At 46.1% G+C, this 26,567-nt stretch overlaps 1 protein-coding gene across 1 annotated transcript in view; it reads left to right on the top strand.

Annotated features, from left to right (window-relative positions):
* dchs2 (dachsous cadherin-related 2) overlaps positions 1–24,751 on the top strand; it is a 53,527-nt gene extending 28,776 nt beyond the window's left edge. Inside the window, exons 8-20 of the mRNA XM_071407018.1 lie at positions 803–960; positions 1,269–2,145; positions 2,907–3,146; positions 8,875–9,009; positions 11,815–12,024; positions 12,114–12,974; positions 13,322–13,435; positions 15,305–15,519; positions 15,918–16,069; positions 17,448–17,578; positions 18,265–18,551; positions 18,924–19,065; positions 21,209–24,751. Coding sequence (XP_071263119.1) covers positions 803–960; positions 1,269–2,145; positions 2,907–3,146; positions 8,875–9,009; positions 11,815–12,024; positions 12,114–12,974; positions 13,322–13,435; positions 15,305–15,519; positions 15,918–16,069; positions 17,448–17,578; positions 18,265–18,551; positions 18,924–19,065; positions 21,209–23,796 — 6,110 coding nt within the window. The 3' untranslated portion in view covers positions 23,797–24,751. The remainder of the gene's footprint in view (positions 1–802; positions 961–1,268; positions 2,146–2,906; positions 3,147–8,874; positions 9,010–11,814; positions 12,025–12,113; positions 12,975–13,321; positions 13,436–15,304; positions 15,520–15,917; positions 16,070–17,447; positions 17,579–18,264; positions 18,552–18,923; positions 19,066–21,208) is intronic.
* The last annotated feature ends 1,816 nt before the right edge of the window (positions 24,752–26,567 follow it).

The following is a 26,567-nucleotide window of genomic DNA, read 5'->3' as shown; positions in this document are numbered from 1 at the left end:
TTGTGCGTTCCTGGTGTAACTCGGGCAGTTGTTGCCATCCTGTACCTGTCCTGCAGGTGTGATGTTCGGATGTACCGTTCCTGTGCAGTTGTTGTTGCACATGGTCTGCCACTGCGAGGATGATCAGCTGTCTGTCCTGTCTCCCTGTAGTGCTGTCTTAGGCGTCTCACAGTACGGACGTTGCAATTTATTGCTCTGGACTCATCTGCAGTCCTCATGCATCCTTGCAGCATGCCTAAGGCACGTTTACGCAGATGAGCAGGGACCCTGGGCATCTTTCTTTTGGTGTTTTTCAGAATCAATAGTAAGGGCTCTTTAGTGTCCTAAGTGACCTTAGTTGCCTACCGTCTGTAAACTGTTAGTGTCTTAACAACTGTTCCACAGGTGCATGTTCATTAATTGTTTATGGTTCATTGAACAAGCATGGGAAACGGTGTTTAAACCCTTTACAATGAAGATCTGTGATATTTGGATTTTTACAAATTATCTTTGAAAGACAGGGTCCTGAAAAAGGGACGTTTCTTTTTTTGCAGAGTTTATTTTAATTGGTCTTACTCGGATACCATTTGACTTAAAGGGACAGTTCATCACAAAGTTAAGATTTAGGTTAGTTCAGGCCCTTTAGGGTTAATGTTTTTGGAGCTCAAAGTTGGTCTTATGTTGCCCTCATTCCAGGCCATTGTGTAGATCCAGATATACCCATCAATCAAAAATAAGGAAGATGTGCACCATATAATTTTTTATCTATGTCTGTATGACGTGTAGTTTCTCTCCTCTTTCTTTCTTTCGGTCTCTTTCTCAGATGAGGAACAGGGCCACTTTGAGATAGACAGTCAGAGCGGAGAAATACTGAGCACGGAGCTATTCACCCAGAACGCCAAGACCCAATACACTCTGACAGTGGTTGCCACAGACAATGGAGCTATCCCCCTAGAGGAGACAGCAGTCATTCACCTCCAGGTGCCCTGACCTTCCTTTTGCCTAATGGGATTGATATTGGCCCAGTTCTCACGGAGTAGTACTATGACATGCCTCTACATGTTTGTAATTTACCTTTACCAGTTGCTCTTGTCCAGGGTATCATGCAATTAAGATACATTATCTTATAATATGTAATAGACAACTGATGATTACTGTGGATGGTTTGGAATCCTAGTGTAATTACTATAATTTAGTAGCATTTGTGACATGATTTGCACTACTTGAGTCTGCATTGGCAATTAGACATTTAATGGTTTGAATTGAAGTTGAATTCAACCCATTTCCAGGTTCAAGCTGCAGAGAAACAACACGGCGGCACCCACCCCCAAAGTGTGCGACTCTTCTCCGTGAGGGAGGACACCAAACCCGGCACTGTGATCGGCTCCGTCCACCTCTCCCCATCCCCAACAACCAATGGCAGGCTACGTTACTCCATCACCGAGGGCGACGGAGTCCTTCACTTCGGCCTGGACAGCTCGTCCGGCGACCTGTACCTCAACCAGCCGCTGGACTATGAGTCTACAGCACGCTACTTTCTGGTTGTACATGGCGAGGACGCCACCAGACCAGGGATGAACGTAACTGCATTTGTGAGCGTAGCGGTGGAGGACGTGAACGACCACGTGCCCTGGTTCCCCTGCGAGGTGATCACGTTGGGGTTGCTGGAGGACGTAGAAGTCGGAACGCGTGTGATCGCCTTCAATGCCAAAGATGGCGACGGGAGCCTGGCCAACAGCGCCCTGCGTTACTCATTGACCTTTGATCCTGAACTGGGCAGGTCAGGAGGGTCATCGTTGTCCTCCACAACATCATCATTTCCTTTCCGCATCCACCCACTCACCGGCACTCTCACCACGACCACTCCCCTGGACCGCGAGAGGACCGTGAGCTTCACGTTCATGGTCACCGCCACCGACCAGGCAGCAAGGGCGGTCGACCGCAAGTTCGCGACTGTGACCGCTCAGGTGTTCTTGCTGGACGTGAATGACAACCGTCCGGCGTTTATCTCCCACGACACGGTCCTCGTGATGGAGGATGCAGAGGTGGGGAGCCTGGTGCATCGTGTGGTGGGCGTGGATGATGACGTGGGTGAAAGCGGCCAGGTCACCTATTGTCTTGTCTCTGGGAACAAGGAAGGGTTCTTTACTTTGGAGGAGAAAACAGGTATGCTCTTGGTAGTATTTCGATGAATGACGAAAGTATGATTCTGGAAAATGTATGACGAATCATTTACCTCACTACAGTCTTTCCGTAGTTTAATTTCCAGGCGAAGCACAAAGGCCCCCAAAGCAAAGCATCCAGGTAGTCTAATGAATCACACTAAATTCTTCCGCTGCTCTGATGTTCGCTCCATACTTTAGTCTGAGACTGCCATCAATGAATTTGTTTGTGGTGACAAGGGGCGTTGTACAAAAAGTCCTCAGAGATTGGATTGTCTCTAACCAATCAGAGTATCAAAGCCAATGATGAATTTTCAAATCGCCGCTTTACCCCTGTGTGTTCTGGCTCTGGTCTGACCAACCTAATTGGTGATTGGACCAATCATACAGCGCTGAATGTGTTTGCATTCGGTGAAGCGGTACTCAGATCCAAACTCATTGCGAAGAATAAAACCAATGTCCTTGGGCGTAGCGTTTGGCCAGAGCAAGGAGTCTGGGTAGCCAGGCAAACATCCAGATCCTCTGACATCAATATTGTCAAATGAATCCCTGATCTATGAATCACTTTGCATCCTAAACAACTGCTCATTATGTGATCATGGCTCGATTCTGCGCCTTGCCTTGTTCTAACTGATCCCTTCAGACACACTGAATCTCTTTAGGTGGGGGGTAGCAGCGCTAGATAGTTGCCCGCCCTATCAATACAATGGCAGGGGAACACTGCCACAGTACATCAGTCTCAACTTGCCTCTTCTCCCCCCGTAGGTCTGCTGTACCTAGCATCCCCTCTGGACTACGAGCTCCAGACCTCCCACTCCCTGACCATCCAGGCCTCGGACCAGGGGCTCCCCTCCCTCTCCTCTATCCAGACCCTGATGCTGGAGGTAGGGGATGTCAACGACCAGCCTCCTCTGTTCCAGCAGGATGTCTACATAGCCAGCGTTGCTGAGAACAGAGAGCCTGGGGAGAGCGTGGTCACTGTGTCCGCCACAGACAAGGACTCCGGTACGTACCACTCTGGATACTGTTATTTTTTTCAAATTGTGTTTCATTGTTCAGTTCAGATGGAGAGTACAGAGCAGAAAAACAAGTCACAGTTTTCTCTCCATTTGCAGTGCTTCAATTATTTATAGGAGATATTGTTCTGCGCTAGCTAGCGCCTCATCTGAAAGGAAGAAGTAAGCTTTGTCAGAGCCACAATGGTTCATAGGGAAGGAGCCTCATGTTTCTGTAGCATAAGGCAGTTTGGTGTAGAAGTACACCCCCTGGAGATCACAAGGCCTTACCTACCCCCTTACCCCCAATCCATCTCCTTAATGCGGCGTGCCAAGCAGAGGCATCAGGTCCCATTTTTAGAGTTTTTATGAATCGACCCAGGATCAAACCCCCAACCTCAGGGTGGTCAGGACAAAGAACAATAGGCAGAATAATTCTCTAGATAACCTAGAGCCCACATCACTCACTGTAGACAAACCCATCCACAGTTTAGATGTACACAGTGGTCACATTACAGTATATCAGTTTAGCCTCTAGGTGGCAGCATCAGCATATGAATTCTGCTTTGAGAGACCTTATCTTACTGTTGTTGTGCTGAGTCTGATCTGTCCTGCGATTTAGTGGTCAACAAACACTGCTGATTATCCTTTCTAACCCAAAATCCTTACCATAAAATTGCATTTGATAAAATAACCAAGTTGGTTATGGTTTGGATTGCGGTTTGGGACCTTTTTTTTTATACTCAAATTTGATTCTTATGTTGCTCTCTAACTGTACACTGTCCAATGGCAGTTTAAATTATTTTTGATATTACATACTGTATCTACAGCAGAAAAGACACAGTAATCTCAAATGTTTCCATAAGCTATCTCAAATAACTATTAAGTAGGTGCAACTATGTGGTAACCTTGTTTGCCGAAAAGCGACACAAGTCTACCATAACCCCTCCATTTTCCCTTTCGCCCACCTGTCCATACAAGGTTCATGTCAATCACCAGTATATCACACTGACAGGGGCACCATTAACCGACAATCCTCCTCAATCTGTGAGTTTTCAGTAGAACCCTAGAGGCCTGACAGGTCAAGAATTTCTACTTCTCTGTTGGTCCCATTCCATTAGGGCTGCGTCCCAAATGGCACTCTGTCCTCTACATACTGCCCTATGGGCCCATGGCACCATATTTCCTATGGTCCCTGGTCAAAAGTTGTGCACTACATAGGGAACATGGTGCTATTTGGGATGCATCCTTTGGGTTTGATTGAAATTGAGGGAGAGCCGCATTGCGCTCCCCTGATCTTGTCTTCTACTATTTGGTTTCTCTCTGCACAGGCTAGTTCAAGCATACATCCCACTGAATTACTCACGACATAACTTAATCACGTTCGCACATCCACACGTTGGCCCTTGTTTATTGTAACACTTTTCCCCGCAGTAGCTCGCCGTCCCCCAAATCACGTTTCTTAATTGCTCTCCCAAATATTGAAAGTTGAGGAAGAAGGTGAAGCGAGGGAGGGTGTGTGCTCTTTTTAAACACCAAGGTGGTGTGTGTCTGTGTCTCAGCGTGCGTCCATGTGTGTGTATGTGAGACATTCTTGGGGGTGAGAACAGTGTCTAAGAAAAGCAAGCAGACAGAAAGCCCCCGCTCCTCCAGGAGATGTGAAATGTCCCACCGACGATGAGTCCATAATCCCAACCATCTGTGCTAATAGGCCTTGAGTGTTCATCTGTCTCCTCCAATCACCTCTCTCCGGAGTGGCCTGAATCTGTGGTGTACCTCAATGGCCGCTCTCTCTCTCCATCTCTCCCACAATTAAGTTGAGGAAATGTGTATTATTTGTTATATATATATATTTTTTTGGGGGGGGTGTTGATCTTTGTCTTTTGCTTCAGTGTTGGAGAAATTGTGAGGAGAGAGAGCGACTGGTTCAGTACTTCACTCCAAACTTTGGAAAAAAATTGAATGGCCAGTGGCCTTCTCTTACTTATCTCTCCTTACAGTTGAAATCGGAAAATTTACATACACTTAGGTTGGAGTCATTAAAACTCGTTTTTCAACAACTTTCAATAACTTTCTTGTTAACAAACTATAGTTTTGGCAAGTCGGTTAGGACATCTACTTTGTGCATGACACAAGTGATTTTTCCAACAATTGTTTACAGACAGATTATTTCACTTATAATTCACTGTATCACAATTCCAGTGGGTCAAAGTTTACATACACTAAGTTGACTGCCTTTAAACGGCTTGGAAAATATCATGGCTTTAGAAGCTTCTGATAGGCTAATTGACGTCAATTGGAGGTGTACCTGTGGATGTATTTCAAGGCCTACCTTCAAACTCAGTGCCTCTTTGCTTGACATCATGGGAAAATCAAAAGATATCAGCCAAGACCTCAAAAAAAATTGTAGACCTCCACAAGTGTGGTTCATCCTTGGGAGCAATTTCCAAACGCCTGAAGGTACCACGTTCATCTGTACCAATAATAGTACGCAAGTATAAACACCATGGGACCACGCAGCCATCATACCGCTCAGGAAGGAGACGCGTTCTGTCTCCTAGAGATGAACATACTTTGGTGCGAAAAGTGCAAATCAATCCCAGAACAACAGCAAAGGACCTTGTGAAGATGCTGGAGGAAACAGGTACAAAAGTATTTATATCCACAGTAAAACGAGTCCTATAATCGACATAACCTGAGAGGCCGCTCAGCAAGGAAGAAGCCACTGCTCCACAACCGCCATAAAAAAGCCAGACTACGGTTTGCAACTGCACATGGGGACAAAGATCGTACTTTTTGGAGAATTGTCCTCTGGTCTGATGAAACAAAAAGAGAACTGTTTGGCCATAATGACCATCGTTATGTTTGGAGGAAAAAGGGGGAAGCTTGCAAGCCAAAGAACACCATCCCAACCGTGAAGCACGGGGGTGGCAGCATCATGTTGTGCGGGTGCTTTGCTGCAGGAGGAACTGGTGCACTTCACAAAATAGATGGCATCATGAAGCAGGAAAATGATGTGGATATATTGAAGCAACATCTCAAGACATTAGTCAGGAAGTTAATGCTTGGTCGCAATGGGTCTTCCAAATGTTCAATGACCCCAAGCATACTTCCAAAGTTGTGGCAAAATGACTTAATGCCAAAAAACTCAAGGTATTGGAGTGGCCATCTCAAAGCCCTGACCTCAATCCCATAGAACATTTTTGGGGAGAACTGAAAAAGCATGTGCGAGCAAGGAGGCCTACAAACCTGACTCCATTACATCAGCTCTGTCAAGAGTTTTTGCCTGTGTCTCTTCACTTTATTGTACAATTTATAGTTTGTCAGAAATATGTGATGTTTTTCAATGTGTTCCCACAAGTATTTTTTTTATATATCTCAACGTCAACAGTGAAGAGGCAACTCCGGGATGCTGGCCTTCTATGCAGAGTTCCTTTGTCCAGTGTCTTTTGCCCATCTTAATCTTTTCTTTTTATTGGCCAGTCTGAGATATGGCTTTTTCTTTGCAACTCTGCCTAGAAGTCCAGAATCTCGCAGTCGCCTCTTCACTGTTGAGACTGGTGTTTTGCGGGTACTATTTAATGTAGCTGCCAGTTGAGGACTTGTGAGGAGTCTGTTTCTCAAACTAGACACTCTAATGTACTTGTCCTCAGTTGTGCACCGGGGCCTCCCACTCCTCTTTCTATTCTGGTTAGAGACAGTTTGTGCTGTTCTGTGAAGGGAGTAGTACACAGCATTGTACCATATCTTCAGTTTCTTGGCAATTTCTCACATGGAATAGCCTTCATTTCTCAGAACAAGAATCGACTGACGAGTTTCAGAAGAAAGTTCTTTGTTTCTAGCCATTTTGAGCCTGTAATCGAACCCACAAATGCTGATGTTCCAGATACTCAACTAGTCTAAAGGCCAGTTTTATTGTTTGTTTAATCAGGACAACAGCTTTCAGCTGTGCTAACATAATTGCAAAAGGGTTTTCTAATGATCAATTAGTCTTCTAAAATGATTAACTTGAATGAGCTAATACAAAGTGACATTGGAACACAGGAGTGATGGTTGCTGATAATGGGCTTCTGTACGCCTATGTAGATATTCGGTTTTAAAATCTGCTGTTTCCAGCTACAGTAGTTTTTTACAACATGAACAATGTCTACACTGTATTTCTGATCAATTTTATGTTTTAATGGGCAAAAAAATAGATTCTTTCAAAAACAAGGAAATTTAAGTGACCCCGAACTTTTGTGTGTGTGATAACTGTACAAAACCGTCCACTGTAATCACTGGGGCCGCTAGACAGGGAAGAGAATATATCCCACAGTCACCCCTGACAATTAGTGTTTGAGTTATATTTGTCCCGTGAAAGTGTGTGGTGATGTGAACCACATGCGAAGCCCTACGCTGGCTGGTGCCTGATGGGGCTGCTCTACCACCTGACCTCTATGTCGGGAGGGCTGGAGGGGCTATAACTAGGTCAGGGACATCAGTCTGTATCTGTTTGGTACTCTACTAGCAGCACTTTCCCTACTGCCACCTCTCCCTGTTCTTCCTCGAAACCACCAATCTGGGTTGTGTTCATTAGGGCATGCCGTAGCAAAACGTTTTGCAATGGATAACAAGTGTTTCCTATTGGACATGTACCTACCTGTTTTCATCCGTTTTGTGCCTGGGACTAGGGGGAGGCGAGTGAGATGTTGGGGGGGGGGGGGGGGGTTCAAGGTTGTGTGCATGGGTGATCCACTAGCATTGAATCATACCGCAGCACTTGGTGGGGCTCATGTGAAGGTTAGCTAAATATTTTCATTTGTTTTTTTCCTTTATTTAAGTGACAGATCATATCTCGAGGTGATTTACCCCTGTTAGCACTGGTTTCAATCTGGGAATCAGATAAGGCCCCTTGTCCCAAACGCCTCTTTTTCTCCAGACGGGCCCCTAAACATGGCACCGTATTCCCTGCCATTTGGGACACGTAAATGGGCTGACCTAACGAGATGCTAAACGGCGACGTCAGAGCGGAATGTTTATTAATGCGCACCTAAACTTCAAGTGTGTGTATGTCCCAAATGGCACTCTATTCCCTATGGTGTAGTGCACTTCATTTGACCTATTCTGTATATGGTGCACTACTTTTGGTCTGGTCAAAAGTAGTGTGCTATAAAGGGAATAGGATGCCGTTTAGGACACAACCCAAGATGTCTAAAAGGAGCCAAGTGGAATTTGCTGGGTTATCATCCATCATATTGCCAGAAGAAAAAAGTAGTTCATTGGTTTTGATGGAAAGCATGAGTGAACTTTGGTGGAAATGTTGGAGGCTGGAGCGCTAGACTAGCCGTAGCAAGGGTTGTTAATATTGAAATGGATGGTTTTTATGTGCATACCTGCCATTTATTGAACAATGTCCTATTTATTACATGTTCCTTGTTTTGAATGCCTTTGATTCAAACCATGAGCTGGATGGATGGTGCCATGGCTACGTGCCCTCAGTCTTGATACTGTTTTCGTGTGTGTGCCAGACCAGAGTTAAAATAATGTTTTCTTTCAAATACTTCATTTTTGCTTGATTGAGCTTATGTGGCACAATGGAACCAAAGGTCCAAACCCTGCCTATCTGGCACTCAAGGCAGGCTCAAGCAAACGCTGAAAGTATTTGTAATATTTTATTATTTTGTGTACCATGCATCTGATATTGATGTGAACAGTACTCCACCTGTAACCAACATTGTCCATCCATCTCTCAACCACAGAAGAGAATGCTGCGGTGTGGTACAGCCTGTTGCCCGGGCCGGGCTACGACTTCTTCTCCATCGACCCCCATTCTGGAGAGATGAGTACCACCTCCCAACTGGACAGGGAGCTGCACCAGCACTTCACCCTCAGAGGTTATACACATTACACACAGCAACTCATTACTGTTAAATGTGCAGTTTGTCACTTTCATTTCAGGTAGCAGTGACATCCTCTGTACTTTTTTGTAAATGGAGGCGGTGAGTCAATCTTGAATGATTATTTTTGTGTGTGTGCGGACTGGCTTGTGGTTGGTTCATTGAGTCTCTGGAAAAGGTGAAGTTGCATTGCACATTTCAACAACCGTTGAATTACCATGAAAGAACTACAGAACTATACTGTAACTAACAGTCATAGTGCATTTTGAAAGTCAACCGATGCTCATCTCAATTACACGCACTTGCGCGCGCGCGCACACAGAGTATGTCAGTAACATAAATAATTAGCCACATTCACTTTAGTTGGTTGATATTTAACAAATTGTTTCTCTGCAGTGAGAAAGTTCCACCCAAAGACTGTATAAGGGTGATTTGCAGTTCAGCGACGTCTAGCGTGCGGGGGGGGGGGCATATCTGGGGATATCAGCCAGAGAGTGTAGCACCATTTTCAAATCAAATTGTATTTGTCACATGCGCCGAATACAACAGGTGTATTCACCGTACAGTGAAATGCTTACTTTACAATAACTGTAGTTAAATAAAAAATTATTAAAGAGCCACAATAAAATAACAGTAATGAGGCTATATACAGGGGGAACTGGTACAGAGTCAATGTGCGGGTTAGTCAAGGTAGTTGAGGTAACGTGTACAGTACCAGTCAAAAGTTTGCACACCTACTCATTCCAGGGTTTTTCTTTATTTTTTACTCTTTTCTACATTGTAGAATAATAGTGAAGACATCAACACTATATGAAATAACACATGTGGAATCATGTAATAACCAAAAAAGTGTCAAACAAATCAAAATCTATTTGATATTCTTCAAAGTTGCCACCCTTTGTCTTGATGACAGCTTTGTACTCTTGGCATATATTTTGATTCGTTAAAAATAAATTGGTTTACTACATGATTCCATATGTGTTATTTCAAAGCTTTGATGTCTGCACTATTATTCTATAATGTAGAAAATAGTAAAAATTATGAAAAACCCTTGATTGAGTAGGTGTATCCAAACTTTTGACTGGTACTGTACGTCCCCGATATCTGTCTCTTCATGCAAATGACGAGGATTTTTGGGCCTTGTCTGGTGCCTGAAGTAAATCCTTTGCATCCAACTCACTAATATTTAAAAGCCCCACCATGCGATATGTGGAGACAGTTATCCCATACGGCAGTCCTCTCGTTTAGGGCACCTCTCAGCTTGTCACATCTGTTTCCACCATAGGGCTTAATAAAATATCTAGAATTTTTTTCCCCTCTTGCTCCTTCTCTCTCCCCCTCTTGTTGCTTTCTCTTTTGCCTCCTCTCTTTCTCGGCTTCTCTCGCTCCCTCTCATTCTCTCTTTCCCGTGCTCACGCCTTCCTCGCTCTCTTGCGCTGTCCCTCTCTCGCGATTTGCTCCTCTGCTCTCTCGCCACTACACTCTCTCGCCCTCTTTCAATCTCTCTTTTTGTTGTATGGTTCACAGCCAGAGTCATAAAGAACTCGGTCTACCCACTTTTTGAAAGCAACATTATTCACCAGATTTGATTTATGTTGAGGCTAGACGTTACAAGGGTACGTCCAAAATGGTACCTGATTCCCTACATAGTCCACTGCTTATAGGGAGTAGGGTGCTATTTAAGACTCTCAGCTTTGTGGGTAGACTCATGTTCCACGGACTGTTTTATGCCTTGGACTAGGGTATTTTTCGTGTGCTTCCCCCAGCCCCCCCCCCCTTTACAAGAATACAATTACATCCAAAATATGCAATAATATTTTGTGATAAACTGCTTTCAGATGTGCACATGACGATATTTGTACAGTCTGGAGGGAGTTTGAACAATTAAAATCGAAGGAAATATAATCACAGGAAAGCCGTGATGATTTGAAGTCGTGCCAGAACCGACCCGGTGATGATTGTGAAATACCAAGAGACGTCGGGCCAATTTTCCACTGGTACGGTCAGATTAAAACAAGGGGGAAAATGAACCCTGAAAAAAAATCTGTTTCATATCAGCATTTTGGGGGGGAGGGGTGGGTGGGCGGGCGGGCAGTATAAGATGTTGGTACAATGTAGAGAGAAGCTGTGAAAGAAGTGCGTCTTCAGTTATGACTTTCAAAGTACAGTCTATTTTTCTAAGTTATTGGTCTGTTAAATCTGTGAAGGATACAAAACGTAGAACTCATGAAATAAAGAAAATCTGTGAAGGAGCCGCTGTTTGTTCATGCCGATGTTTGTGGGGTAAAAAAAAAGAGCATTCGAATGACTGAAGTGGTGAAAACCACAAAGTTGATCCCTTGCTCCCACCTTTCCAACTGTTAGTTCAGCTATCACATCAAGGAGGGGTGGCACACTGTTGCATTTTTATTATATTCTCAGTAGTACTAACAGAACTGTCTATTCATCAAACCGCAGCTTTTCTCGAGTAGTGCTTTACTTGCAATGATCGTGATATATGGCCGTCTTACCTACTGGATAGGATAGGTCTCCAAAATGACACAAATTTAATGAAGAATTAAATTAATTAGTATTTCAAAAATTCCTTTAAAAAAAATGTAATCCTGGTTGGGGGATTCTGGATTTCCTTCTCGTTCCCGTATGATTCTGGGAATCTTCCAACTGGGATTTCTGTAAAACCTAGGAATTTTGCAACCCTATTCAAACAGGACCTAAACCATCACCATCACCCTCCTCTCCCTAAACCCTCACCTTCCTCTCCCTGTTGTCCCTCTGCATCATCTCCCTTGTCCCCCTCACCAGTCCAGGCTCGGGACAGCGGCGTCCAGCCCCTCTCCAGCACGTCCACGGTGCTATGCTCGGTGCTGGATGACAACGACAACGTCCCCGAGTTCATGCAGGCCTCCTTTCAGCTTAGCCTGCCAGAGAACCTGCCCCCCGGGGTCATCCACACATCCCAGGCCTCGGACCCAGACCACGGAGCCAACGGCACCATCACCTACGCCATACAGGGTGAGATTCCTAAATGGAGCACCTGTGTTTCAGTGGAAAATTACTTTAATTATTTAATCTAACCGAAGTGTATTGACTTATCCCTCCAGGCGAGGACTACGGCGGGCGTTTCACCATCCATGCCACCACGGGCGCCGTCAGCACCACGCGGGCCCTCGACCGGGAGGAGCGGCCCAGCTACACCCTCTGCATCCAGGCCAGCGACGGCGGCCAACCCTCCCCCCTCAGCTCCTCCACCCAGCTCCTGGTGCTCCTGCTGGACCAGAACGACAACAGTCCCTCGTTTCACCGCAAGAGTTACCGCGCTTCCTTGGCTGAGGGGCTCCCCGCAGGGGCAGAAGTGCTGCGTCTGGAGGCCCGAGACCCGGACCAGGGCCCCAACGGCGAGGTGACATTCTCTCTGGCCGAGGACACCCTGGGGGCCTTCTCAGTAGAGCCCGCCACGGGCGTGATTCGGACCACCCGGCCCTTGGACAGGGAGAGCCGTGCTCAGTACACCTTCAGGGCCGTGGCCACCGACGGCTGCGCCAGAGGTCCACGGAGCTCCGCCACCGCGGTTACCGTGCAGGTGGAGGACGCCAACGACAACGCGCCCGTCTGCACGGAGAACCCCATTGTCGGCTGGGTCACCGTGGAGACGATCCCAAACAAGATTGTCGCCACGGTGACTGCAGTGGATGGTGACCGTGGTGAGAACGGGACTGTGTGGTTTAGCTTGGTGGAAAACAACCCTTTTTTCACCATCAACGGTAAATCGGGAGACATACGATTGAATGGTTCCATTAGTCAGAGTTTCTTGGGTGCTAACCTGCAGGTGTTGGCTGCAGACCAGGGGAGGCCAGCTCTCACCTCTACCTGCCTGGTCCTTATTCACTTGAAGGGAGAGGACGAGCCACTGCACTTCACTGAGACGCTCTACGAAGCAGTTGTGGTGGAAAACAGCAAAACTGGTATGGAAGAACTGCTCTAATATCAGTATATGAAGAACTATTCAAGACAAGTGCATTGATATGTACCAGATCTGGTTTCAACTAGTATTTGTTTTCTATCATATATGTGCTTGATTGAACTTGGCTGCTGCAATGGAGGCAATTGAATAGTCCTAAAAGTTGGGACCCAGCCCGTCTGGCTTTCCAGTCAGGCTCAATCAAACACTTAAGTCTGCTGTGTATGTTCAGTACTTTATCCAAACTCTTTACTGACGTCACGCTATCTATCAAACCCTTTGAGTTCAGGTTAGGGCTAAAAGCCATTGAGAGATATCTTTTTTTTCCATCTCTTCTCCTTTCACCTCCAGGCACGTGGGTGGGAAACGTGGTGGCTCACGACCGGACCGACGACAGACGGCGAATCGAGTACAGCATTTTCAACGGCAACGAGAACGGCGCCTTCGCCATCAACCGACACACGGGTATGAACCTTTCCAATACTAAAAAACTATATTTCTTGTGTGGTCCAGTCATTAGTGCCACCATCCCCGGCACACATATACCAGAGTCAGAATGTGTTTAAATCCACCTTTTTGATTCACAATCTCTCCCACCTTTTTTGTCTCCTCTTCACTGTCCTAATCTTCAATAAGTACATTTAAAACCCTAAAATAACTTGTTCTCCTCTCCAAAACACTTCTCTGAGGCTGGAATCATAGACATAGCTTAGGCTCCAGTGTGCTTGTTGGCATAAGCCAGCTAGGACTCTTTCATTAGTTGCCTGCAGCAGGAACTTAAAACCATGCTTGTCTTTTCTTCCTTGTTCATTTTTCAGGTAATTTTTTGACTCCAGGGACACACCAAAGCCAGAACCTCCGCCTATCCCTGCATCCATCTGTCTAGTTTTCCGTATCTCCATCCAGGCTAATAACGCTGTATCTCCATCCAGGCTAATAACCCCGGCATTCCAGACTCCTCACATCCATTTCCCAAACAAGACTACTCCTTTTTCTTCAATCCCTTTGGACCATCGCTCGCTCTCTCTCGCTCGTTCATTTCCACGTAACACATTGGGGGCGATGAACAAAGGAAGGAACGGAAGAGGGCGGTGGTACCGTTGGGCAATGCGAGCATGGGTGAGGGAGTGTGAATGGGGTGTAAAAACACCAGTAAATCAGCTCAAAGTGACTTATTTAAGTAATCTATTCCCATGCACAAAAAGACATGATCATATGCAAAGTTTGAAATAAAAATAATAGTTTTAGACAAACATATCTGTTTGCAGTCTACAATTTTTTTTTTTTATTATCTTCTGGCCCCCCGACCATCTGCTCAAGAAACAAATCGGCCCACGGCTGAATCTAGTTGATGATTCCTGCACAATAGTTTCCAGCCCCTACTGGATTTTCTGTAGATACCTAGCCTGCTTACTTGTGTAAACAACATCACGCTGCTTAGCGAGTACCACTTCCTCCTGATTCGGACCATACCTGGCACAAACTCGGGACCTCTGCCTCACAAACACACATGACCGTCCTCCCTCAAGCATCTTAGCTGGTGGCGCCACCTCAAAAGCTAGCTAATGAGGCTACACAAGCGGGACACTCAAGGCTGAGGAGTATGTGTCTAACATCCCCATGTGCTACACTAGCACGCACATGAGGGCGACGCTATAGTGGCTATCCAAATTATCGTGTGGAAATCCCCTTTTAGGATTATTGAAGGCATTGTCTACTACAGCAGTCAAGAGGTTGTTTTCCCATATCCCCCTGTTCAGAGAACTGGAGTTGTATCCCAAATGGAACCCTATTCCCTATGTAGTGCACTACTTTTGACTAGGGCACATAGGGCTCTGTTCAAACACAGTGCACTATATAGGGAATAGTGTGTCTCATGGGACGCATACAGTCTTTGCTGTGGATTATGGACTGCTTGCCTTAGCCAGCATGGATTCATTATGGCCCAAACTCTCCCTGAGCCACTATATAAGCAGTGTGGCTGAAGTGGAACGGGTGGGGGGGAACATCAAAGTCCAGATTACATTCTTGTTTGGAGACTGAGAGGAATCAAGTTGTTAATGGAATGTGTACATATGTTTTGAATGCACAACTGCAAAACATGGATACAACGTGGTGATAGAATACACGCAGGCGCAACGTAACTCCCTGTGAATTCTATGAACTTTTTATCGTACATCCATCAAACAATCTTTCTCATTTGCGCTCGCCCTCCATCTCTTCTCCTACTTTCCTGTCTCTCTTTCTGTTCGTTCGCTCGCTCGCTAAATCCCTATCTTTCTGTTCCCTCTATTTCTCACTTTCTTTGTCTTTCCACCCCTCTCCCTCTCCCAGGTGACATCACAGTGTGGGACCAGGCCAGTCTAGACTACGAGGCCAACCGGAGGTTCCACCTGGTGGTGCTGGCTGACGGCGGCCCCCTGCACACAGCCCACTGCCGGGTCACCGTCACGCTGCAGGACGTCAATGACAATGCGCCGGCCTTCGAGCAGGGCCACTACCGCACGGCCGTGTGGGAAGGCCAGGTACACAACACCTACGTCATGCAGGTATGGATTGGAGGCCAGCCAATCGAGTTGTTACTTTGTCATTTTGAGCTAAGGCAGAAACATAATTTGTCGTTACCAATCAGTTTCTTTTGAGCTATGTTCCTCTCTAGGTTTCTTCCATCTCTGGAGTTTTTCCTGGGCACTGGGCTCTTGCTTTTGCTTTAATTGAGTGATTGATTGAAACATGGCTGTAAAAAAAAGCATTACAATCCATTTCAAATAACAAATGCATAGCATTATTGCGTAGTTTTTCCATTAAGTGTTGTGCGGCCTGTAACAGTCTGAACTGACTCTTGCAAATGTTATTTTTACATTTGCTAATGTGCCATGCTTACGCTGGGTATTGGCTATGTAGAAATAGGCTTCCCTACTCTATAATGCTTTTCTTCCTGTTGTAGGTGTTTGCCTCTGACGCGGACAGGGGTGTGAATGGTCAGATTGAGTACTCCATCTTGTCTGGTAACCAAAACGAGGCGTTCATCATCGACTCTGTGCGCGGGATCCTTGTCACCAACACTGTTCTAGACCGGGAAATCACTTCCTCTTACAAGTACGCTAGCTTACATTACACTTTACGCTACTATTAGAGTTGTCACTTGCTATGGCAATGTATTGTGAGTTGTGTGTATCTAATCCTACATGCTAGACACAAGATTTCAGTGCCCTTGAACGGGGTATGGTAGTATGTGTCAGGCACACCGGTCTGTGTCAAGAACTGCAACGCTGCTGGTTTTTCATGCTCAACAGTTTCCTGTGTGTATCAAGAATGTTCCACCACCCAAAGGACATCCAGCCAACTTCACATAACTGTGGGAAGCATTGGCGTCAACATGGGCCAGCCTCCCTGTGGATCGCTTTCAACACCTTGTAGAGTCCATGGCCTGATGAATTGAGGTTGTTCTGAGGTCAAAAGGGGGTGCAACTCAATATTAGGAAGGTGTTTATAATGTTTGGTATACTCAGTGTTTTTCTATACTGAACAAAAATATATATGCAACATGCAACAATTTCAACAATTTTACTGAGTTACAGTTCATAGAAGGAAATCAGTCAATTTAAATAAATAAATTAGCCCTAATCTATGGGTTCCACATGACAGGACAGGGGCGCAGCCATTTGTGGGACTGGGAGGCCATAGGCCACGTTTGGGAGGCCACGTTTCTTTGTGAACGTTTCATAATGTTGCACCCCCGTAAACAAGGCCCAGCACTCATCAGGCCCCGTCAATAATAATTCATTTTTCACCACAAAAGGGCTTTATTACAGACAGAAATACTCCTCAGTTTCATCAGCTGTCCGGGTGGCTGGTCTTAGACGATCCCGCGGTTGAAGAAGCTAGATGTGGAGGTCCTGGGCTGGCTTGGTAACACATGGTCTGCGGTTGTGAGGCCGGTTGGATGTACTGCCATAGTCTCTAAAACAACGTTGGAGGTGGCTTATGGTAGAGAAATTAGCATTAAATTATCTGGCAACAGCTCTGGTGGACATTCCTGCAGTCACCATGCCAATTGCACACTCCCTCAAAACATTAGACATCTGTGGCATTGTGTTGTGTGACCAAACTGCATATTTTAGTGGCTTTTTGTCCCCAGCACAATATGGACATGTTTAATCAGCTTCTTGATATGCCACACCTGTCAGGTGGATGGATTATCTTGGCAAAGGAGAAATGCTCATTAGCAGAGAAGTAAACACATTTGTGCACAAAATTGGAGAGAAATAAGCTTTTTGTGCATATGGAACATTTCTGCGGTCTTTTATTTCAGCCCTTGAAACATGGGGCGAACACTTTGCATGTTGCGTTTTCTATATTTTTGTTCAGTATATACAATATATGTCTATCGATCTCTACGTCTTCTACCTACACTGGCTAGTTGGAGTACTAGTAATGTAATGGTGTGCGTTTCCTTGTGGTGTTGTGTTCCCAGGTTGGTACTGCAGGCGTCAGACAGGGGTAGCCCTCCCCTTAGCAGCACCGCCACCGTCCGGGTCCAGGTGGTGGACATCAACGACAACAGCCCGGCCATTCCCCCCATGGAGCCTGTGGTCATAGCAGAGAGTAAGACACCTCTCTCAAATGGCACCCTTTTCCTGTTACAGTACACTACTTTTGATCAGGGCCAATGGGGTAACCATTTTCAGTCTACATTTTCTAATCACATTAATAAATAAAAAAAGTTTATTTATTTAAAGCATCTTCACAGCAGGCCAAGATTTGGTAGCTGGCGCTGAAAGGAAGTACCTCTTTGTAACAGTCCCACGGGCTGTTGTGCCTGAGGCAAAGCTCTATCCTTATGCCACTGTCCTGAAGGAGTGAAGATCACTTCCTGAAACAAATTGCTTGGGAGACAAGCCCACCCAATGAGCAAAATTAGTTGAAATCGGTATTTCCAACCAAAAGATGTGTTTTCAATGTCTTTCCAATGTATTTTGCTCATAAGGCAGTTCCCAGCCCCTCACTGACACACTGATTCAGCTAACCAAAGTTTTTATGATTAGTTGAATCAGGTGTTATAGCAGAAGATTTTATTGATTGACAGAGATTTACAAGAGAATTGTCAACTTGAGATAATGTTTCAGTTTAATTTGTAATTCTAAAAACCTGTAGAGATGAAGTAGGAACCGTACACACAATTGCTCTTCGGCTCAGGCCAGGCCAGTACCCCCTAACAAGTTGTGTGCGTTTGACTATATAGACTATTTGGTACTAAATACTTCTTACACTGTTATCTTGTCGGTCACCAGACCTCCCAGTGGGCTACATGGTGACCCAGGTAAGCGCCAACGATGTGGACCTCAGCTCCACCGTGACCTACAGTTTTTTGGACAATGCCAGCGCTGCCGGGAGCTTTGCCATTGACCGCTACACGGGCGTGGTGACCCTGACGCAGAAGCTTGACCATGAGGAACAGACGACGCACAGGCTGGTGGTGTGGGCCTCGGACTCCCTCCACCAGACCACGGCCGAGGTCCTGGTTCAAGTGCTGGATGTAAACGACAACGTGCCCGTCTTCTCCCAGGACTTCTACCAGGTAGCTAGAACTGCAATCGGTTTGGTATTTCACTAATGATGCATTACAAGACAGTTATAGTTATGGAACACAAATCCCTCACCACACACACATCTACTTTGTGGTGAGCCTTTACACATTAGCAAAAAATAATTATATAGGAGGCAGAAATGAAGTCGTTTAAAATGTAAACATGACTGACTCACTGAGAGGATGAGGGGATTTGAATGTCAAGTTGGACAATGTCTGATCTATCCATTTGACACCATTGTACTCCCTCAGTGATGTCTTGTGACTCCAAGTTCTCCTTGAGTCCTCAATGAGATGTTTATAAATGTATTTATTTTCTCCTGGAAATTGACATGAGATGTGTTTGTTTGTTTGCACCATCAGGTGAAGTTGCCAGAACTGTCTCCTGCCAACATGTTGATCCTGACTGTGGCTGCCACGGACCGAGACTCTGGGCTTAACGGCAAACTCGGCTACAGACTCCTCTCGTCAACTCTACACGGCTTCTACATACACCCAGACAACGGTAAGCACTATTAGATTTACCAATTAGATTAAAGTTAAATAATGTAAAACAGTACATGAATAGCTTTCATCATAATTAGCCAGATATAGTCAACTCGCCTGTTCTAATTACAAAATATATATACTTTAGTGTTTTTATTTAAGAGAAAAATGTATGACCGAGATTGGAGGGAGAATGTGTCATTGAAGAATGTGTAGGCCGGATATAACCCAATGCCGACGTGTACATACAGTATGCGTACCAGAGACTACGGCCCTAACTACTGTACCATCCAGTCCATTCTAAATCAATTTTTATCAAATTGAAGGGTAACAATGGAAGTACTTATTTAGGCACGAAGTCTCTAAAGTGCGAACTCTTGGCAGAGGCCTTGTGAAAATGTTTTTAATGGACCCGGGACCATTCTCCCAATCATACCCAGAGTCCAAGGACGAGTCAGTCAGAAATTCCAAGGCTGAATCTATATAGCTGCTGCTAGGTCTTGAAGAAATAGGCCTAATCCTCCCGCGATGCTACAAAATGTGCTTCTCTTAATTCCTACGATTCAGACTGTCAAAATGTAGTAGGAGAAGAAAAGTTACTGCCACATGCTTCCCAAGGTTCACGTCTTAAGACTGTCTGGTAGCCCGGTTTTCATATTCATCTTTTATATTCCCTTGTTGAAAATAAAAAAAAATCTGGCGCGACGCGCTTATTTTACGCATGTTGGCCAAGAAATGGGGGTTTGCGCCAACAGTAAGTATATGCCCAGTTCTGAATGGTTCTACACATCAAGGGTTATTCAGAGTATTCACACTGCCAGTAGCCTCAGTTTCTCCATCCATCCTTTCTCTTTTTACGGGCTTGGATATGTGAAGGAGTGGAGGGGGGGAGAGAGAAAAAAGAAGGGGGGAGTGGGAGAGATTGCTGATGAGAGGTCACTAATATAAAGGTCTGCTTCAGAGCCGGATCTGTCCTGTTATATCCAGTCTCGGGAAGCAAAGTCTTCGCCCTCCCCAACCCAACAAGTGAAGAAGACTAATTGAACCCGACGAGGCTAAAAGAGACCATTACATTCTCAAAGCTCTTTTTTTCTTTTCTTTATTGAAACATATTTTTTTGGGGCCACCTTGTTACTTTCGAGGGCCAGCGACTTTAATATCTGAGAAATGTGTTCTCCATGTTTTGTGGTGCGAGTAACTAATGGGAAGTGAAATTTGGATTGGCGTCAATATTAGAATTGAGCCTCTCAGAATCGTGTCTTAATCCTAACTCGAACCAGAAACTAGATACTGGCTCGTTCTTTTGTGTTTCCTCATGTTTCCAGCACTCATATGTTTTAACTTATGTGAATTATGTGTTTCAAGATAAGTTTCAATATTACAGGAGGCCGGGCGATATCCCAAACTGATTGACTATACAGTAGTGTTCGATTCTATGTAATGAAAAATACCAATCTTGCTCGTTTTCAGTCTAAATTTACTGTGCTCACATCAGTAAACTCATTTGATAGTTCAACGTTCTCAAAAGGAACTTCAGCAAAAAGCCTACAGAACGCACTTCTATAGAGAGCATTAAAGACACAATCCTGAATTTGGGTTTCAGTCAAAAGGCGGCCCCGCCACTCGGTTTGCTATAAAGCTGAGGAATCGGGCGGGAGAAATGTAATTACGCTCAGATTTCTAGACTAAGCTATGGCTGCAACTCATGAGGTAGTGAGTGATCTTATTCTACTGTACAGGTTTTGCGGTTGCCAGGTCTCCCTTGTATAAAAAAAAAAAGTTTTAATCACCAGGGACTTTCCTGATTAAAGGGAAATTCCACCAACGTTGCTCTATTTGATAGGTTGTTCTTTACCATAATAACAGCTAGAGAGCTGTGCGTTATTGACAGTCAGCATGGTAAAGCCTCCCTGATAGTAGCTGTAGACTGAGTGGACAGCTGAAACCCTACATTAGACAATGTTAAAATAGATCAGTTTGAGTGTTTGTCTAATAATTATGATAACATTTTTATTTTGATAGCGCTTTTAAATTCTGCATAGGAATAAAGCAATATCTAAAGGATCTGCAGCCCTTTCAGTTGACTAAAAACACTAGTAAGATGTTTTTCACTGTTTTCAAATTGGAGACGATGGCTAACTCCAAACCCATTTGTCTTGTAGGGTCAGTGTTCACCAACAAGCCCTTGAAGTATGTCAGCAACGGTAACGTGATCCAGCTCCTGGTGGAGGCCAGAGACTGGGGCGACCCAGTCCGCTCTACAGTCACCTCCGTGGACATTGTGGTCCTGGACGCCAACGACCACACCCCGCTCTTCCAGCATGACGCTTACACGGTCAGCCCCCCTGAGGATACCCCCGTCGGCACCACCTTGCTGACCCTCTGGGCAGAGGACCTGGACTGGGAGTACGAAAACACAAACCTGGACTTTGTCATTGCCAGTGGCAACGAGGACAGGAAGTTCTGTATAGAGGTAGGTGCGGTCCAAACGGAGAGCCAGCAGAGGACCGCTGGGAGTCTGGTTCTGTGCCAACTCCTGGACCGCGAAACCACTGAGGGCTACATCTTGACAGTGATAGTTTCTGACCGTGGCTCGCCTCCGCTCAACAGCTCGGCGGTTGTGGCGGTGACCGTAGCGGATGTCAACGACAACGTGCCGGCTTTTGTCAGCGCAGAGTACCACGCTCAGGCCAGCGAGAGCAGCCCAGCAGGCACCAGGTTGGTTCAGGTGACCGCCCAGGACCCTGACCGCGGAACTAACGGTCTGGTCCGGTACGACATCATCTCAGGCAACAGCAAGGGTCACCTCAGGTTAGACCCCCACACCGGCACCCTGGAGGTCAACCACAGTCTCGACTACGAGGAAGACTCCAAGTACGCACTGACCGTCCAGGCTTCCGACGGGGGAGAACCTGGAAACCGTAAAGTAGCTTTCACCGTGGTCTTTGTCATGGTGTTGGACGAGAATGACAACTCACCCTACTTCATCTTCCCCGTAGTCAACTGCTCGGTGCCGGAGAACCTTCCAGCCTTCACCCCCACCTGTTCAGTCCATGCCATCGACCAAGACGCCGGGCCCTATGGCCAGCTCACCTACTCCATCATGTCCTCCTGCTTCATGGACTACGGCAGTGGCAGCCCTGACAGGAAGGAGGCCTTTGCCATTGACAACCTCACTGGGGACATCCACACCCGGCAGACCTTTGACTTCGAGCGGGAGAGCGACTACTGCTTCATAGTGGAGGCCAGGGACAAAGGCGAACAGGCGGCCACCGTGCGGGTCCAGGTGGCCATCGAAGGGGCGGACGAATTCAGTCCCGTCTTCACCCAGAGGCAGTACCGTTTCATCCTCCCAGAGAACGCCAAGGCGGGGCAGACGGTCGGCCACGTTATGGCCATGGACCATGACGGAGGCCTGGATGGCATGGTCGAGTACTCCCTTGTCAACCCCTCACAGTTGTTCTCCATCAACAAAACAACAGGCGCAGTGTTCGTCTCGGGCCCAGTGTACCGCAAGAGAGGAAGTTTTTCCAACGAGGACGTGGTGGAGCTCTTGGTGACAGCCGGCAGTCCCAGAATGGACTCCAGGTCCACCACCAGCCTGGTAACAGTCAATATCTCCAATTCGGCTGAAGCTCTCGTCGGGGTGGCCCTCGGTGTCCAGACAGTCACTCTGGGCGTGTCGCTGGCCATCTTCCTTCTCCTACTCGTCAGTTTCGTGGCCCTTGTTCTGAGGTACAAGACCAAAGAGGCCGCCATCAAGAAGGCCGCTGCCCTTGCAGCCAACCTAAACACCGGCACGTTCGGCAGGACCGGCGGTGCCCAACAGCGCATCGGCTTGCGGGAGCTGAGGGCGCCCATCACCATCCGAGTGAAGAGGGAGATATCCTTCCCTATCCGGAACTCTGACTCAAGCGGCCGCGGCTCGGCAGAAGGTGAGACGGCCGAGGACCATGAGATCAAGATGATCAATGAGTACCCGTGCCGCAAGAGGGCCGACTCGGCTCAGAGCAGAAGGGTCCCTGACTCTGGCGTGCCCAAGGACTCGGACCAGCTTTCCTGCCATTCAGAGGATGAAAACCCAGGGACGGTCGTAACCACGGTCTCCAGCACATGTCTGGCCACAGGGATGCAGAGCTCCGAGAGCCTCCACACCTTCAAAGAGGAGGGAGGGGGGGAGGGGATGCTGCCGCGGGTCAGGATGAGAGACATGGAGGAAAGCATGAGGGGCTACGTCCCTCTCTCGGATAGCCAGGCCTCGGTGGACGGCTCCTTCAGCTCGCTGTTGTGTCCGGAGGAGCAGCTCCGGGGCAGCTATGGCTGGGACTACCTGCTGGACTGGGAGCCGCGCTACCACACGCTGGCCTCAGTCTTCACCGACATCAGCCTGCTGCCCGACGAGGACCTCCAGGGGGGCAACGAGGGCCTGGCGTCCGAAGCCTGCTGCCTCATGCATCCACCACCCCTCATCACGGGTGTGGCGCAGCCAGGCCTCAGGGCCGTGCCCCCCCGGATGCCCCTGCGCAGCATGCACACCCTGACCCGGAGGCCCTCCTACCCCAAATACGCCTATGCGCCCCTGGCCAGGAACACAGGGCTCACCCCGTCTGCCATGACGCCCAGTTTCTCTCCCTCGCTGTCGGTGCTCACACTGCGGACCCCCAACGCCTCCCCGGTGGTCTCAGAGACTGGGCTGGGGGTCTTCAGGCTAGACGCCGGCAGCCTCCTGGAGGGAGAAATACAGGTGTAGACTTGCGGACCTTTTGATATTGACTTTGAAAAATATTGTATGATAGATGCCAAATACTGGCATTTAAATAATTTGGTTCTCAAGCTTATTTTAAATCTGATTTTAACATCACATCACTATTCAATTAGTTTCTCAACATAAAGGATCTACAAATCAATATTGGCTCATGTTGAACATTTGGACAATATTCTGTCATCTGGCACATCTATTAGTATGAACATTATACAATGCAGATGCATGGGTGAAATCAGACATTTATTAAATGTCTTTGTACAATTAATGATTTGCATTGTGGTGCATTTAATATTTTCATAACTTGCTTTTGTAATAAGTTATATATGCAAAAGCCTGAACTCTGGTTTGCATTGCAATAGCACAATGCAGCACTCTGCACACGAGTGGATGTTTGAATCCACAATTAATGAACAAATTTATGGTCGTAAACATGTTTGCATGCTAAAGACAATGAAATGCATTGTTATAGCTTTTTGACTTGGCACGTATTCTTGTTGTTCTGTAATTGTATTATGTCAGAGTACCACGAGCCCATATTCTGTGAACTACTACATTTCAAATACCTACAGTGACATTTGAAATGTCATTAACAGCTGTACAAAGAGCCAGGGCAGTTGGTGTGGGACCAGTCTTTTGATATTGATGTGCCCTGATTGTGTACTATAGATACTAACGGTGCTTTTATGTGTAACATTTCAAAATGAAAAAATTTGTTTTCTCTCAATTGTAAAATGTATATAAGCAAAGGTCAAATTTAAGTAGGTTAAACAATGTCCTGCTATCTTTTAGTTCTGATATGGGGCAGTTCTAACTAACTTGAACAACAATTAGTGTACGATTAAATTCCACAATGGTTTGTGACTTTCTCTTCATTCCTTTTCATTGTTGAACTGATTTGTTAATGTGGTTCATAAATTAAACAATTCCAATGGAAAATGTGTGTTGCTTATGGAGCAATCATTTTTCCAGACTCCCTCTGCAATTAGGACATTCTAAATAAGACTAAACTATCACATTTCAGAAACCTATTGATACCACATGGAGAACAAATCCCCATAAGCCTTTATTGTTGTTCTTCACATGGTGGATCATGCTTGTTAAGAAACTGGAAGTCCCACTCTTTAGAAATGTCTTGGAATCACGATCGAATAGCATTTTGGTTCCTTCCAACATTCTTCCACAAACCCATTTTCCACATGGCCACCCTGAGTGTTTCCTTTAACCCAGTGTTGGAGAAGGAGGTCTGATGCAAAACAATTGTTTGAATCAGTTTCAAATGGAATCCAGACCCCCCCCCCCCCCCCCCAAAAAAAAACTGCAACCATTCCCTGGCTAATAGAATAGTTGCATTTTTAAAGGGTGGAATAAAAACAAGGTTTGCTTGTGGCTCTCTGAAAAGGTCCAACTTGAGAATCCCAAGCTTCAGAGGCTGGTATCGTTGCTCAGAGGTTATACAGTAGAGTGTGTTTTCCATGACACTAGATCTCGTTCCTCGCACTGTTTTTGAGGTCTTTGTAAATGTTCCTCACAGCTATGAGGAAAGTGCCAGATGATGATACAGTATGCTTCTCTCTTTCCAAGGGTTTAGTCCGTGGCAGCGTAAACGGTGTCTGAGCTCGGGGGACCTAACACTCCTCTGCTTGGCTTGGCTTGAGAGCATCCTTAATGTTGATCAGCTGTTTCCTCACATTCTGGTCACAGTGACAGAGATGATGCATCGATTGTTTTTGGTTGGAGAGCAAGAATATATTGAAAGACCTTTGGTCTGGTGTGAAAGCTAGTGTGGTAATGAGGGGTCTCTTAGTACCCCAGAGGTCCTTGAGGAGCCCAAACACTTCTTCAGAGCCTCTGTCTCAAGATTAACATATGGATTTACCATCCATACATTTGGCCACTGTGATGTGAAAATATGGAATTGCTTTTTGCCTTGAAACCCATTTTGGAAAAAAGTGTAAGGAATTTGAATTAGCCTTTTTCAATGTGTCTTTTTACTCATTTTCAACTCAAATGAGACTGCACACGATTTTACGTCAAGAGGCTATAAAATGGCACTGCTGGTGAAAGACTCATGGAGAAGTAATAGGCCCTGACATCCAAGTCTAATAAGGTCTGATGACTTTCAGCCATTTTTTCCTTTGCGCCCACCCAAGCGTCCCGTACTGTCCATAACGGCCATCTGAACACCCATTCATTCCTTTGCTCCAAAAGCATTTTTTTTTTAAAGCAGGGCGATTTGACACGGCTTCACTTGGGCTGGTACTAATCCCCCAAAAAGTGTCGGCAGAGGTCTGAGCCCTTATCAGGTAGCTTAATTAAGGATAATAAACATTTGCGTGACTAGTCAGCTAGCTGTGCAGGCTTCATGCGTTCTGAGTATAGGCCATGATAGGCATCTTATTTATTGACTCAGTTCTGGGTCACTCCTTCCTGCCAGGTTGGTTTGGACTACAGCTCTGCTCGCTGATATTTGTGATTTCGGTGGGTATTTGGCTTTGGGAAGCACAGACGATGCAGAGATCTCTCCTGTGTCATGTGATCTGGTAAAACAAGCATCTGCATGTCTCGGCACATACTGTAGCTGGGCGAGTCAGGGGACCCGGACAGGAATATAGAGCTCCTCTGAGATGTTCCATCACCACTCCTTCAACGTCTGTCAGTCAGCTGACAATGTTTTGGACAGAGACCGGAGAGGAAGCCCGTTTTGGTAAACTTTCACCTTGTGGTATTTCTTCTGGAAATTGACTGTTAATGGATTT

The sequence above is a fragment of the Salvelinus alpinus genome, chromosome 6 (genome assembly GCF_045679555.1).
Source record: "Salvelinus alpinus chromosome 6, SLU_Salpinus.1, whole genome shotgun sequence".
NCBI classification, from domain to species: Eukaryota; Metazoa; Chordata; class Actinopteri; order Salmoniformes; family Salmonidae; genus Salvelinus; species Salvelinus alpinus.
Note: the sequence above shows the minus strand (reverse complement) of the source record. Positions and strands in the feature narration are given on the sequence as shown.